The sequence below is a fragment of the Gymnogyps californianus genome, chromosome 2, assembly GCF_018139145.2.
Source record: "Gymnogyps californianus isolate 813 chromosome 2, ASM1813914v2, whole genome shotgun sequence".
In the NCBI taxonomy this organism is placed as follows: domain Eukaryota; kingdom Metazoa; phylum Chordata; class Aves; order Accipitriformes; family Cathartidae; genus Gymnogyps; species Gymnogyps californianus.
In genome coordinates, this window is record NC_059472.1 from 39,542,640 (window position 1) to 39,559,463 (window position 16,824).

The 16,824-nt window shown below is 40.4% G+C and overlaps 1 protein-coding gene across 1 annotated transcript in view; it reads right to left on the reverse strand.

Annotated features, from left to right (window-relative positions):
- NKAIN3 (sodium/potassium transporting ATPase interacting 3) overlaps positions 1 to 16,824 on the reverse strand; it is a 386,809-nt gene that overhangs the window by 84,720 nt on the left and 285,265 nt on the right. Inside the window, exon 4 of the mRNA XM_050892047.1 lies at positions 8,256 to 8,453. Within this exon, the coding sequence (XP_050748004.1) occupies positions 8,256 to 8,453 (198 nt within the window). The remainder of the gene's footprint in view (positions 1 to 8,255; positions 8,454 to 16,824) is intronic.

Here is a 16,824-nt window from a genome sequence, read left to right on the forward strand (position 1 = left end):
CTGAAAGGAGGGGCAAAAGCTGCTCTGCTACCTCTTTCGGAGCAACTCCTGGAGCTTTTCAAATGGCATAGAGAAGGCAATCTTAACATCGGGGACACAGGAAGAGCCATCCAAATTAACCCAAAAAGGATTGAAATGTGTGGCTCAGTAGTAAAAGCTTGGTCAATGATCTGAACTTCATTAAGTCACTCCGGCACTGCCCCTGATCTTAGTCTCTCTGTAGCTCAATAGTCACAATGTTCCCCTTGATTAATTATTTACACGGGACTCATAACCGCCATTTTAATGTCTGTTGTGCTAAATATGGTTGTTAATTAAATTCTATTTTTCACTGATGAAAAAAAGCATTTAAGTCTACCAAATGTCATAATTCATTTTCATATTGAATAATCAACATTTGGCAGATTCTTTGAAGACAGCAGGGCAGAAATAATTCACAAAGTGAGCGTGCTGCTTTTGGCTGGGGCAGAGTTAATTTTCTTCATAGTAGCTGGTATGGGGATATGTTTTGGATTTGTGATGAAAACAGTGGTGGTAATGCAGGGATGTTTTCATTATTGCTGAGCAGTGCTTACACAGAGTCAAGGCCTTCTCTGCTTCTCAACCCACCCCACCAGCGAGGAGGCTGGGGGTGCACAAGAAGCTGGGAGGGGACACAGCCGGGACAGCTGACCCCAAATGACCAAAGGGATATCCCATACCATATGATGTCATGCTCAGCATATAAAGCTGGGGGAAGAAGAAGGAAGGGAGGGACGTTTGGAGTGATGGCATTTGTCTTCCCAAGTAGCTGTTACACATAATGGAGCCCTGCTTTCCTGGAGATGGCTGAACACCTGCCTGCCGATGGGAAGCGGTGAATGAATTCCTTGTTTTGTTTTGCTTGTGTGCATGGCTTTTGCTTTCCCTATGAAACTGTCTTTATCTCAACCCACGAGTTTTCTCACTTTTACTCTTCCGATTCTCTCCCCCATCCCACTGTGAGGGGAGTGAGCGAGCGGCTGTGTGGCGCTTAATTGCAGGCTGGGGTTAAACCACAACAGTGAGAAATTGCATAGGGTCAGTATCAGGCACTGACTGGTGACAGATATCCAGAAATAATGTGATCAGATCACATTGTTTTTCATTTCCTTATGGAAGTGACGTATGTTCTGCGGAGAAGAACACACATATAAGACATCAGAGACTTGTGAGGAAAAAGTAAGAGGAATTAATTCCTCAAAAATAAGAGGGACAAATGATCTTTATGACAGGCATGACTGCAGTATTATGAATCGTCATAATAGCAACAAAAATTCAAAATCTTTGAAATCATCCTAATTGTTAATTAAAACAGGAGAACCTACAAATGTAAGGATGACAAGTCTAAGAATATTAATGTTTAGATTTTTAAAAGTGTTCAGCATCAATTTACATCAATAATTATGACTTTTTTGGACAGGTAAGTACTATTTTTACAGAAAATTAGGGAAGAGCTAGAAATATTATCAAATTTCTTTTTTAGCATAACATGCCTCATGAAGTTCAACAAGGGGAAGTGCAAAGCCCTGCAGAACAACCCCATGCACCAGTACATGCTGGGGCCACCCAGCTGGAAAGCAGCTTGGCAGAAAAGGCCCTGGGTGTCCTGGTGGACACCAGGTTGAACACGAGTCAGCAATGCGCCCTCGCCACAAAGAAGGCGAACGGTATCCTGGGCTGTGTTAGACAAAGTATTGCCAGCAGGTCGAGGGAGGTGATCCTGCCCCTCTACTCAGCGCTGGTGAAACTACATCTGGAGTACTGTGTCCGGTTCTGGGCTCCCCAGTACAAGAGAGACATGAACATACTGGAGAGAGTCCAGAGAAGGGCCACAAGGATGATCAAGGGACTGGAGCCTCTCTCGCATGAGGAAAGGCTGAGAGCTGGGACTGTTCAGCCTGGAGAAGAGAAAGCTCAGGATGGATCTTATCAATACCTGAAGAGGTACAAAGAGGATGGAGCTAGGCTCGTTTCAGTGGTGCCCAGTGACAGGACCAGAGGCAATGGGCACAAACTGAAGCACAGGAGGTTCCCTCCGAACATCGGGAAACACTTTTTTAGTGTGAGGGTGACTGAGTACTGGCACAGGTTGCCCAGAGAGGTTGTGGAGTCTCCTTCCTTGGAGATATTCAAAAGCTGTCTGGACATGGTATACATGGAAAGTATACACTATTTATAGATTCAGGAACTGAAAGATGCACTGAGAAGACATCTTCTCTGGACATATATTTTAGTGGTTATGTTTTATATACTCTTGTTGTCTAACTCAAATCCTGGAAGACAGCAATCATTTACATGTGGTTTTGTCATCTCTTGCATGCAGATTCATAGTTGGATATACCCAGATATGAAGTCATCCACCTCTAACTACTATATAACGATGCAAGCTGCTTCCACACTGTCACACTGCTGTACCCATACTGGATGCATTCCTGTAGCAGAGTGAACACATGATCCAGACCAACGCAACCAATACTGAAGGAAGACCAACTACTTTATCTTCAAACTCTTTTAATGGTTTTGGCTCCAATGGTCTCTAGAGCACCATAGAAAGAGTTTCAGACTAAAACTATGGTCAGCAGCCCCACTACTTCTGATAGTATCTTCATTCCACCATTTACACAAAAGACAGACCTTCCTTGGGGGCCAGAATGAGGCCAAATATAAATGAAATGAATTGCCACAATAAATAAAGAACATCTCAAGCCTTGCAGATCTGTACCCCAAATTCAAGGTATTTTCAGCTTTCTTCTCTGTCTGCACATCAAGAGGGCACACGTTCAAGAGTGAAACAACATTCAGAGAAACAGCACAGAAACTCAATCCTTATCCAGATGAAGCCTCAGCTCCACGCCCTGTTGTCCATCTCGGGAGAAGGTGGCAGAACAGACACGAGACAGATGTATGTTGCTTAATGCAGGGCTGGAGGTTCCTGCATGAGGATGGTAGAAGAGCTTAAAAGGACAGAATGCCCCTGAATGGAAACCCACCACCATCTCTAGTTTCTTCACTGGTGGAATTAGCTCACCTCATAAGGGAATATTAATAAGAATAACAATTCATGAAATTAGTCCAATATTGCTTGCCTGACATTGTGTACTGCCATAAATGTCACTGTAACCACTAGATGTCATGTGAAAACATATCTTTCTCTACCATGTCAAAAAGGTAGGGGATAAGTTTCTCTGGCAAAGACTTAAAAAATAAAATGTTGATATAAGTCACTGACTTCTACAACCCTCTAGCTAAAGAGGCCATTCCTGCCAGCTCCTGCCTCAGTCCACTCTGAAGAACAAATTGCGGCTGGATGTTTGCCCACTATGGCTGCATTAATAGGAAGGAATTCCCGCATGCCTGGGAGTGTTCCTGGCACCGGCACACCATCACCCATGCCGCTACATGCGCATGAGTTTGTCCTGCTCCAGCCAGCACTCTCCCCACACAGTTTCCAGGCACAGTTTTGGTCAGGAGAACTGACAAAGTTATACGGCTGCTAATTCCAGAGCTACCTCGGTGAACCCTAGCTTGGGGGGTGTCTGTTTGACAGTGTAGCTGTGCACAAGCTTACTATGATATTAGGCTCAGGGTCTAATACAAAACTCTCTGCAAGAACCTGCAGAACTTTTTAAATCTCAGGCTATTAAAACCAGTGTCTACCTGGCATTTAACATTCTCAGTGTGCATCATCTATTTTCAAATAACAAAAAAGACTGTGTGAAGGGCCTTTCTCAAAGTTGCTAAGTCACCATTTTGACTGTACTATCCATTTGTTCTCCAAAAATTCAGGTTTCAGTAAAAATGATCTGCCTTGCATTTTAAAATTAAAGGTGTTGTGTGGAAGGATTTGTTCATCAAAATAATATGTACTGTGCCCTAAGCATCAAATAAATGTAGATTTTAAACACACAATTTAAATATATTTCTTCTTTACTATTAATTGCATCCCACTCTCTCATATTTCTCTTGATTTTCCCTCAATTTAAAGAAATGCTTAACACCTTCAACTCCCAATCACTTCAACAGCCACCCAGAATCAGGATGAGATACAAAGTTACCATTTCACCAATAAAATATACTTTTTTTTAGAAACAACCATAAAGCAAATACATAAAGAGCCTTGCTATGTTAGAATTAAATAAATGACTGTCGAGCCTATTGCCTGAAGCAGGGTCTAATGTAGTCACAGCTGCAGCATTCTGTGCATATAAAAAAATTTATACCAGTTAAAAAAAAAGATTTCAATAAAAAGTCACCTTTCAAAAATGGAGAACTGCTGCTAGTGAGTTATATATCTTGACAGGTATCCAATATTTACCCCTGGAGGGATTGCTTCTTACAGAGGCTCTAACTCCCTACCAAATGGAAGTGCTCACCTTCCCAGTCATTTGGACAAAAGTTAGCACGATAAAATGATTTGTTATGCCAATAAAGTTTTTGTTACGCTGTAAAATGGTTTGTTACGCTACTGCTGCTACATAAAAATGTTATGAAAATTAAGTAGGTTGTAAGGTCCAAAAAGAAATAGGCTACTTTTAGGACTAGATACTAGGAAAAGAAAAAAAGGAAGGATCTTCTGATCTACAATTCTTCAGTACTGTAAAAAGACAACCTAAATGACCTTTTAACTAACAATTGAAATTGGTACCCCAATTAGGAAAGCAGTTATGCATCCGAAATGAATGGGAACTTCCTCAGGTCAACAGTACTCAGAAAATGGGAGGAAACCGCAACAAGTCTGATAATCTAGGCGGTGACTTCTGTCCTGTGTGACAGTAAATTAAACAAGCCTAAATTACAATTCAGAACAGAAACTGAAGAACAGACTCATGGTATGCTAATCACAACGTGTCACAGATGGGATAGCGAGATAACAAGACTGGAGGAAAACCTTACTTTGCATATGGGATTTTAATTTTAACATTGTGTATATCAGTCAGTCAAAAGCAGTATCTGAAACTGGCAACTATTTAATTCACAGTCAAGCCTTGTAAGTTCCTGACACATTTTGAACTTGCAATGAATTGTATCCAGAATTTATTTATGATTGTTCCAGGCAATCAGTCACTCCACAAGAAAGGGAAGGCCTGTGACATCCTATTCTTTACAATTATTACATAATTTTTATACTTTTCCATTTTCATATTTCTTTTAGTTAGTATATAGTAAAAGTTTTTATTCTATTATTCTAATATTAATATTTGTGTTCCTGTCATTAGTAAATTTTGACCAGAACTGTACTGCACTAAGTGCAGAAGAAACTGTTTCTGATTTCAACAACCAGTTGTATTCCCACTGAACTCTAAATTTCTTTCTAATCACAAAAATTCTAGAAAAATTTCTAACACGATACATTTTTTCTTATAGAAGTTCGGAAGTTTGGAAATATTTATGGTTTTCTCCTTTTAAACCAACCACATCTCAGTTTCCCTAGTACAGGCTCATTGAAGCAGAGTGAACAACACTGCATTGCAAGGGGAATTTGCTGCAAACTAAGAGCTCATGGGAGAATGAACCTGCTTTGAGTATCAGGCCCCCACAAGAGTAAGGCAGGTGCATTCAGTTAAGCTTTGCAGATGTAGTGTGCAAAACTCTTCTGCAAGACCTGCTTTCACAGAGATGTTATTATGTATGTTGACATACACAGGGCCGGGCCTCAAGAGAAGTAATTTTGTCTTCACTGGAAAAGATCCTGACTCAAAGTCTTTGCTGCCTGACTGAATGACAGTCAGGAGAAGGCTTGTGTAGGTGCTTGTGATGTCACTGGTGCATGAGAAGCTGACAGGCCAGGAGCAGACACATGGCTTGCGTAGGTGCTTGTGATGTCACTGGTACGCTAAGTGCACTAATTCAGACCTGGATTGTCAAGGGGAAGTTCATTAATCACTGCTGTAAGATACAAGTTTATCAAATTTTGATTAAAAGCAGTGGCAAGGAAAAAGCACTCGGCGTCTTACAAAAGGCATTTAGTAATGCAGAGAAATTATCTTGAACTTTTAGATTACTTCATCCTACACAGTTGGACAGGATGATAGATGTAACCACATACACTGATTTTTTCTGTCAAAAGAGATATGTCCTTATCTTGAAAAAATGTAAAAATTAAAATTTGAAAACATTTTTAAACTAATGAGTGAGTTTTATCTTTGTGTTGGGTTTGTGTAGGGGGAGGGGCTACAGGGGCGGCTCCTGTGAGAAGCTGCTAGAAGCTTCCCTGGCTCCAAACTCGGACCCACCTCTGGCCAAGGTCGAGCCCATCAACAACGGTGGTAGTGCCTCTGGGATAGCAAATTTAAGAAGGGGAAAAAGACTGCTGAGGTAGAGAGTAAAAAATGAGGGAGTAAAAAGGTGGAGGAAGATGGAGGAAAAAGAAGAAGAAGAGCTACAGTAAAAAAAGAAGGAGAGGAAGAAGAAGATGGAAGAAGAAGAGGAGCTACAGGGAGGAGAGGAGTGGGATGTGAGAGAAACAACCATGCAGACACGAAAGTCAGTGAAGAAGGAGAGGGAGGAGGTGTGCTGGAGCAGAGATTCCCCTGCGGCCCGTGGAGGACCCCACACCAGAGCAGGTGGCTGGGCCTGCAAAAAGGCCGTGACTGTGGGAGAGCCCACGCTGGAGCAGTTTGTGGAGGACTGCAGCCCATGGAAAGGACTTGAGTTGGAGAAGCTCGTGGAGGGCTGACCCCTGTGAGAGGGACCCCACGCTGGAGCAGGGGAAGAGTGTGAGGAGTCCTCCCCTGAGGAGGAAGGAGCAGCAGAGACAATGTGGGACTAACTGACCACAACCCCCATTGCCGCCCCCCCTGTGCCACTGGTGGGGAAGGAAGTAGAGGTATTGGGAGCAAAGCCGAGCCCAGAAAGAAAGGAGGGGCAGGGGGAAGGTGTGTTTTTAAGATATGGTTCTATTTCTCATCATCCTACTCTGAGTTGGTTGTTAACAAATTAAATTGGTTTATTTTTCTCCAAAATTGAGTTTCTTTTGCCTGGGACCATAAGTGGTGAGTGATCCCTCCCTGTCCTTGTCTTGACCCACGAGCTTTTTGTTGTATTTTCTCCTGCCCATCCCGCCAGAGGGGAGGAGTGAGCAAGCAGCTGCGTGGTGCTTTGTTGCCGGCTGGGCTTAAACCATCTTAAACCTTAACCAAGGTTAAATCTTGCAGATCTCTTTTACTTTGCTAGTGGCAGTATTTGCCAGTCAGTTAGTAAAACAGCTTGAAGTACTGAATAGACCAGGAATATCCAGTCTTTCTGGATTGCTCAGACCAGGTACCTCACCTGACTAGTAGGTGTGGACTGCAGACTGCATCTCTTTTCCCACTGTCTGACAAGCACTGGTGGCCATGGTTAGGACCATGAGCCACGAGCATTTATGTTCTCAGAAGAGGTCTGGACATCTGAGGTGTATCAGACCTATGTGCACCCATTGGGGGTGGGCCAGTTGCTACATACTACATAGAGCTATGTAGAGAAAGAGCTACCACTTCTAGGAGATCATACGCAGCTCATGCCAAACAACCTTTTAACCACAAGCAGAGGCAGCCATCAGATTGAGGAAAGACTGTGGCCAAGACTGGGCTGTTGCTCCCAAAACGACTCATCTAGCCCCAGCGCTTCCCTGCACTGCAGACTTTTTATAATGACTTCTTGTATTTGCAGTTTTTGACTGGCATTGCAACTACAAAATATGGATCACGGAGGTAGAGTATTCTGATAACACAGAGTTCCAGCAAAGAACAAATAACAAGGTTAAATATAAATGAGTACTTTAATTCCTAATACTTCTCTGACCTTTTTCAAGTGTTACATTCATATCTCACTTTGGGAAGAAACTTAGCCATGTATCATGTAAAATATATTTACATTCAGGGCTGAATAAATACCGTCATTGATTGCGAACTTCAGAAAGAGTTGGGCAAATTAATTTTGGACAAGTCTGCTCTCCTTTGCTGTACATGTCTCAGTGAATGAGAGCTAAGAACTCGAGTTAATTTTCACCTGTCCCAGCAAAGGCCAGAACGGGGACTATGCCTGTACAGACCTTTACGAGATATAAGGAAAGAAAAGAGCAGTGCACATTTTAATAACGTGAATATCATTCTCTAATTCAAAATACAATTAAAAATCTGCGCTGCTATCCATCAACTACTATGTCTCCCTTTCAGGACAGAGACACCCAACAGCAGCAGACTGCATGCAAAAGGACTGCCAGAATCCGAGTACAAAATGAAACAGGAACTTACAGAGAGGAGTATTTGGATAGCGCTGTGAATGACCTCTAGGTACTGGAAGTCAATTATGCAGCCTGTCACGGAGACGTAGGAGTAATCCTCTAGGATGCCAGGGGCAGAAGGACGCACCACCCTTCGTATGCAGCCGGGCCCGTGTTCCCTCCACCAAGAGCGGTGCATTGAGATGTTAAAGGTCATGAGATCGGTTTCCTAGGAGACAGGGAGCGAAAAAGTGTGAAAACCTCTAACTTTGTGTTATTTAAGGTAAAGCAAGGGAAATAAAAGATGTTTTCAATTATTATAAGGAAAATGAGATAAATAACTTGCCTTCCCCCTCACCCGATGAAAGTAGGCCGTTAAAGGGGAGAGAGGAAATTGCAAACATTTATCGTTTATTTTGTAATTGTGCATAGGAGCTTCTGTCTGGCAGAAGAACAGTCGTACCAGGTACTGTACAAAACACAGTGCATATCCTATGTCTCCATGGACTTACAGCCTGAAAAGCAATTTCATTGTTACTTGTTTAGAATGTCACTTAAGAATTTTTTTAACAGGCAACAGAGTTTTACCCCATGGTACTGGAGACAATCTAAAACAAACTTCCACCATATTTTATTTAAAATATTAACTATAAATTATAGCTATTATTTTAAGTAGAACCACAGCAGGGCAGTCTGTTCCAGCTGTCAAAGATTCAAATGAAAAGCCATCTCCAGCCAAGCACCCTGCTCTCTTTTCTCCCCTCTGCCCCCCATCCAGGTTATCATCTTCTCAGTTTAGTGAAAAAACCTGCTTCTGTGAACTGATCTGGGTTTAAAATACAAGCAATAACTTCTCTTCACGCAAATCATCCTCAGCCTCAACCACAGCTTGTCTGATCAGGCCTTAAATCTACCCTAATGGGTACTGGCTGCATTGTAACCCACATAGTATGTATAATGTCTGTGCATTTTAGTAAACATCATCCCACTTCCACTTGGAGCAGTGAAAGTGGCAAACATACTAATGTACTAAAGATTTTCTAACAGCTTATCTGTAAAGTACAAACAGGAAAATTCATCTGATTCAACAACAGATTTAGGTCTTTAGGTCATGCTCAAGTAAAATACACTGAAGTTGAATGGATGCCATTTAAATGCAAAAAAACCCCTCCTCACTGGAGATAAACGAGAGTTGAGTTACATTGATACTTTAAATAATTAATTCATATTTACGTTTCCTGTTCTCAACTCCAAGGTAGTTGTAAAAAATGTGTGCAAAGTTGTCAGCTGTATGCTCACAAAATACCCCCGTTTCCATACATGCCAGTTTGTGAGCATTGCTGTGACACTGATTTGCCCTTTACATCCCACTCTGAAAATCTGTCCTGTCAGTCTGTCTGTGGCCATTTACTTTCACCCTGACCAAAGGCACATTCAGTGCAGATTCCAGTTGCAGAAGGAGTCCTCTTGTTGTTTTCCTCTGTTAACTGCCTTTATTCTGGCCACACCTGAAAATTGATGGGTGAATTACATCCTGCCAGTCTCTGTTACTGCTAGTTAGCAGTAACGAATCTGCCTTTGTGATCTGCTGTTTTGCTCTCCATAACTTCTTTACCCTTAAAATGCAGACTTGCTGGAGCATTATTTACAGTTGATGAGGCATTTGTCTTTTGACTTTGCATGTCATTCCTTGATACTGGTTTAGAAAATTTTCAGCTGCAATATGAAAATGACTTGTGAAATCAGAAGTTGACAGAAAATTCAGTTTAATGAAAATATAATTATAAATATATAGTCATAAGAAACAGCCGAGGCTTTCTGTGTACAACAATGCCAGAGATTGCACAGTGTTATCAAGTGTTTTTAACAATTGTCAACTGTAAGAAATGCCATTTGTCAAGCAGCACACACATATTCACTCTCATCTATTTCAGTAACTCTTTGTTGAGTAGGAATATGGATTTGCCACGTGGGTTAGTGTGTATCAAATATTGCACGGTAATGCTTTGTTATCACAACTGTGGGAATAAATTGTGATGTCTGTGGTGCTGGTGTCACAACTTTCTTTGCTCTTGAGGGTTTTTTTCTTTTTTTTTTTTTTTTTGTCTTTAAGTTTTGATTACTATGCCCTGTTTCAGTGTTTGTGCTTGGCTAGTTCACAGCCAATGGCAAAGAAAAATGGTAAATTTGCATAGGGGAACAGCTTGATAAATGTTGCCGACACATTTAGAATGTAATAATTGGGCATGTGGTCAGTACAAACACCTCTTATAAATAAAATTTTTCATTTCTGGAATACTGTTATGTTTGGTTCGTGGGGTGATTAAAAAAATTGCTTGACTTGATGGTCATGTTTAGAGATGCTTAACTAGATGGTCATGTTCATATTTCAAGGCTGCTGGTGATGCAGTGAGAGAAGGAAATGGCAATATTATAGTTAAAATTCTTTGATTAAAAACAAAAGAGATGTCATCACAGCACTCGCTGCTTTTTTTAAAAAGATTATTATTCAGAAATTTTGGATAAAGGCTGGGAGAAAAGCTTTTCATAATTACTTTTCACTATGTATATGTCCTGAGTCCTCAAAGCAGGTAAAAGCGGACAATGATGGCCCAGCAAAGATCAGTTTTAGAAATGCAAACAAAACCACCTGGTGCATTAGCTTGACCTCTAAAATATCACTTCACAAAATGGCAGCTGTAAGCTGTTTGAGCTGATAAATGTTAAGCTGCCAATCAATAAAAGAAAGCCTGAAAAAAAATCAATTCTTTTTTTCACCGGCTGAAGCACACTCCTCTCTAACTTCTTGGAGATTCTTAATCCATAAAGTGAGTCGAATGTGCCAGGCGTTAAAAAATTAACCTGTATCTTTCTCATCATTTACAGAAGTTTAGAAAATTCAAAAACTCTTTGCCTGGGTATACAGGTTTTAAATATCAGTGAACTTCTGACAGTGTTTCAGTATTTGTGAACTCAGTGCTTGGAAACCCTGTGCATGGTGGAAACCGTGCTGCCCAAGTGGCTTATTCTGAGTTGTATGCTTAATGAAAGTTTAGAATTCTTTCAGAAAGTACAAGCAGATACTTGAAGTTTTTCAATAGATCATGTACTGTTTTCCAATGTCACAAGCAATCATTAAGCAAATGTGTATAAAATGCTTAATCTTCAGCAGGTGATGTAATGTAAACTGCTTATTTCTTATAGAAGAATGCTGCTGCTTCATAGCAAGAGACTCGTTTTCAGGCTCTGTACCAGAGACTTCAAGTAGTCTCTTTGATGAAGCCAGTTGGGATTCATTTAACAATTGAAATTTCAATCATGGATGGAAAATTGCCGTCTTCTGAGCTTCAGACTCATGACATACATCTTGATTTTAATTCCATACATCAGCGGGTAAACTATACTTCCTCAGCTGGTAACTTCTCAGACAGATGCCATAAACGAAGAGTGGGCAGAACATAGGTAACAGGACTTCCAGGAAAATCATGTGGGACTTATGGAAGTGACACAGGGAAGGGAAATCCTGTGTCTTACTCCTCCCTTTTTCAGTCAGCACTAAAGCAATACTCCAGTCTGTGGTAAGAAGTTTGCTCCTGAGTGTAGGATCAGCCCAATAATCACACTTCTACTGACGCAGAGTCCCGGTTAACTGTCTACGGCTTTTTAAGCTTTTAAACTATGTATAGGATTTGTGTTGGCTGTCAGCCCAAGGATTAATTTTGATCATTATTGGAAATCATTGCTATGGCAGGTACTTTCTTTTAGGTGAGATGTAATCCCTTTAAGTCCCAGTAATACTGTTTCTAAGAGCTTGGAGATAATGTTTAATTTCATTATATCATCTGCTTAAATTCTACATTTGGTTTCAAGTGGACATTTTCTATTGGGCAGGGCTTTGAGCAACCCAATCTAGTGAAAGATGTCCCTGCCCATGGCACAGAGGTTGGTCTAGAAGATCTTTGAAGGTCCCTTCTGACCCAAACCGTTCTGTGATTTTATGATTCTATTTTTAGGTGGTGAATCTAGATAAATTTTAACAGATAACTGTAACATATATTATTACCAGTCATAAGCATAACACAATTTATTTTAAAACTAAAGAGCATTAATAAGGATTATGTTCCTTTCACTTATTTGTATATACTTTATGTACAGTGCCTATAACTACAACACAAAAAATTAGTGAGAAATTAAGACTAACTAAAATCACCAGATATAAAGAAAAAAAGACACTAAAACTCCAGGGAAAAAAACAACACACCAAGATTGCCTTGTATAACAAACAAATATTATGCTGTGAGATGATGATTATGCATTGCAGAAATATTTTTTTTCACTGTATGTTTCTGCTTTATGACATGCTATTTTATATTTCTTTCATTCCTTGTTAGTATCTGAAAAATACACTCTTAGGAAAACTGTAAAAAAGACATTAGCGTGTTGAGTGGTATGGGGGAGAAGCAACTTTTTCTCCACAAGACAGCAGTCAACACTTGAAATTTCACAGAAAGGTGCAAGAGCACAAAGGCCTGGCAAAGCATAAGGTTAGAGATCTTGACTTTATTGTTGCTTGTGTGGTACCTAGCCCTTCCTAACACTTTTTATTTTATTGATACATACTATAATGCTTATTATAAATGAACATTAATTAGGCTGAGGCAATAAATATTCCCGTCCCATTTCCTAAGAGTAACAAGGATGCGCTAGTTCTGACTTGCTACCCAGTTTCTGTTTTTACCAGTGAGGAGAAAAGATTTTCAATCAAACACCTGGTCAAAAGGTAATAAAAGATAATATGCATAATGCTAGGAAAAAAAGAGTACATTTCCTTTTAATTCCCTACACCCAGTTAAGCTCGTAGTTAAGATGCAGTGGTGTTGGCATGGACAACGGACACACACATTCCTTAGTATCTAATTTCAAGGAGACATTAATCCTCATTAGATACAAATGATGTGTTCCAGCGTTAACGAAACCTGCTTTAATTGTAGAAGTACTTTGAAGCATGAGCATCAGCTATTACCAAAGACCCCCATTGGCAGCATCAACCTTAGTTTTCCACCCTGTCATTTCCTGAAACCACAGGTTCTGCTCCCAGCTTGCTCTGCGTGTGACCAGTTCCGCTCTATCTCCTCTCACTACCACTGAACAAATCGGTTTTGAAGGCCTGGGCGGATAATACTGAAGAAGTCCACTGGCAAATAGGGAAACTTGCGTCACTAGCTCCCACACTGTCTTGATTGGGATGATCATTTTTGAATATTGACTATTGACTCATTTTTTTTTCTGTTTGTTTTTAATTTAAACTCTTGCTTCAGTGTTACACAGATGGCTTTTACCTGCCCCATGAGCTAGAGATCGAAGGTAGCCCACTCAATAATTTTGACATTCCTGCTAATGGGATGGAACAATGAACCATGCTGCTTCCAGGCAAGCTCTCTATGTTGAGGTGGCTGCTGAAAATGTAATACAGTGAATATCTCATCCTCATCCTGAGCACTCTGGTGAAGAGATTACATGAAGAGCATTCTTAAATTGAAGCTTATGGGTTGACTCTATTGGGACTATTAGCTGTTTGAACTGGCTGATAGACTAGACCTGGAAAATTCATGTCTTTGTGGTGGCAAACCCAATGCACACTAAACCAGAGGAACCATGTGATACACCTAAATTAATTACCACTAAAAAAGAAAATTCACAGTATCGAGATCTTCAGACATAGACCATGAGGTAACCCCAGCATCACGGGCTGAGAGTGGTTAAGAGAGGTAAAGAGGCAAAGTCACTTTTGGGTGGTGTGGTTAGAGGTTCATGGTTCCCACTCACTGAGATTAGAGGTTCACAGATTGAGCAAATCCTGTAACCATGACATCAGACCATGGCTACAGGAAAGGATTTCCATCTCAAGCATAACTACTGTTAGAAAGTTACACTGGTTTAATCTTTTTTTTTTCCCAATCAATCCACACTACAACACTTGTTAACCATTTGGCTACAGGCCACCCCCCACCCCTACACCCCCCCCAAAAAAAGATGTATGAGTTAGGCAGTACTGTCTTCTCCTTCTTTCACTACTTTTACTCCTTGGGCTATAGAGAGTGTTGTCAGAATTTATTTTATTTTTTAAAAGTGAACAAAAGAACTTTTGGAAATTTATTTGGAAAACAGGCAGATGATCTACCTAAATGATAAAAATAGTTCCTCTGTGTTGTTTAATTTGCCACATGCTCAGGGATCTGTTTCCTGCCTTGCAAAACAGGCAATTTTAAAATTAGATTTACTGAACTTACTAGCGAAGTGGAATGTCTTTAGAAAGCCAGAAGGCAAGAAGTCAACAAGAGAAGCATATTGCTGTCTTCTTCATGCAGTGTTAGTGTCAGTATTAGTCACAAGAACAAGTCATAAGAACCAGCAAGGAGCTGTTTTCTGCAACTTGTTGCCCCTAAAGATGAGCTCTGATCTTTGGCAATATTCAGATCCATGCTCAAATCCCAGCTCCATGGTTTATACCTTTTGCTAGGTCTACCTCCCTTTTGTGGCAGTCTCTCTGTCTGAGAAACAGCCCAGAGAGGTAACACAGTATGGCGGAAATAAGCTCCAACCCCAAAGGAAAAAATGGCATGAACCAGGGTAATTGGATCAATATGAGCCTTACTCATCACTTGTCACAGGAAGTTTAACATGAGCACAGAAGTTCAACATGAGCACAAAGAAGTCATGACTGCCCAGAAAAGCTGTTGTGCTCTGACGGAGTCCTTGACATGTGATTAAGCCAAGCACTTAGTCTGAAAATTGCTCTCATCTATTCCCTCTGATGATCCAGAGGTATGAGTCAAACTAGGTTTGGAGTGATGGCAAACTGTGAGCACTGCTTCAAGCCCTGAAGACTGGGAATAGAATAAAGGTTTGTGCGAAATCAAGGGTTTGTGCAGGTTGGTGTGTCCTTCACTCAAGCCATATCTGATTTTGACTGAAACGGAGAATCAAGACAAGACCGAAATGTAACTGTAATAGTAGAGAACTGGAAACATCATTGGCAGGGCATATATAGCCACCAGCACAAATGCTGTAAGAAAACTTCTCAGGGCAGAGAGCCAGAAAAGGTAAAAGAAGGCTTGAAAAAGCCTCGGTATAAAAAAAAATGTGAAAAAGTTCCAATTATAGACCATTAAAAAAAATCTGTCCAAAAGGTTCATAAAACTATGAACATTTGAAAAAGGAGTTTATAATGTAAAGCAATTTTGAGTCTCAGCAAGAACATTTTAACCTATCTTTTTTTTTTTGCTGTTTTTAAACAAAATTGCTGAGATCCCTCTGAAATCCCTATGCATAGATTTGAAATATCACAAAATTAAAATTTGTCACCAACATACCTTCCCTCAAAGATAAACTGCCTCAAACAGCTATAGAAAGCTCTTCCCACACTATTTTGCAACATTATATTTATCGATACCCAAAGCAGAAGGGATCAGACTCATGTGCCTAAGTACCTCGCCACTGTATACAGCCTTTAAGCATTCAACAAATACATTGGTTAAGAAAGTATGTACCTATTGAGAAGACTCTTGCAATGTTGATGGGGACTGGGTTTCTACACGTAAAATGGACAGTTCTGGCCTGGCTTGATCATGCTAAAACTGTTTGTTCTTCTGTAGTTCGCTGTCTTTTGTACCATGGACACCCTAATGTGACAAACCCTGCAAAACTAACCCTTTCTTGAGGTGGTAGGTCTAACTTTACTAGGAAATGTATGCAAATAGGAGACACAGTTCGTGCCTAAAGCCCACATAATCCAGTATGAGGAACAGATGCAATGTAGCCCCTAGCCAAAACAGGATTCAACTTCATTATTATCCAAATAACTGTGTGCACAGTGGTTCTGAAAAAAGACAAAGCATGAGGATAAAAGCATGATTAAGAATACAATGCTACAATAGTAGTACAGTTAATTTTAATAATTTCCTTCACTTCTGGGGGGTTCTGTGCTCTGTCTCTCTGTCCCAACTATAGGCATACCATAACATCTCTTGCTATATAAGGAGATAAATGCTACACTGCAGATAAATGCACGAGAGAGTGGGTCCTAAATTTAAGGGTCTGTACCAGACTCCAATGACATTAAAAAGCACAATAAAAAGACTTCTGAAAACTCACTTGAATGTTAAAATTTCTGACAAGAAAAATAACTCCCTCTTTTGAGACTAACCAGAATGTTCCTACCTGCATCCAGGAACACTTTTAAAGATTAATAGGCCAGTTTAAGCAACTGCTGTTGTGTTCTCTGCTTTGCTTGCTCGAAGCAATGCAATTGCTCACAATATTGCCAACTCTTGTTGTTTTATGGCAAATCTGGTTATGTTCAGCATTTTTGTTAAAGCCTCCATTCCCAGGGACATGAGATTACAATAAGAAGTTTGGCTTGTTACAAGAAAGTGAGCTGAAGAGTAAAAGCTTCAAAAATCATGAGCCCTACTGCTACGTACTTCCAGTCTGTGCTGTAACTTGCATTATTTGCTGCTTTTCTTAAAGCTGAGCTCCTGGAATCTAGGTGGGAAGCATCTGCATCACCAGTTCAGATCACGGCTATCCAGGGCACCATG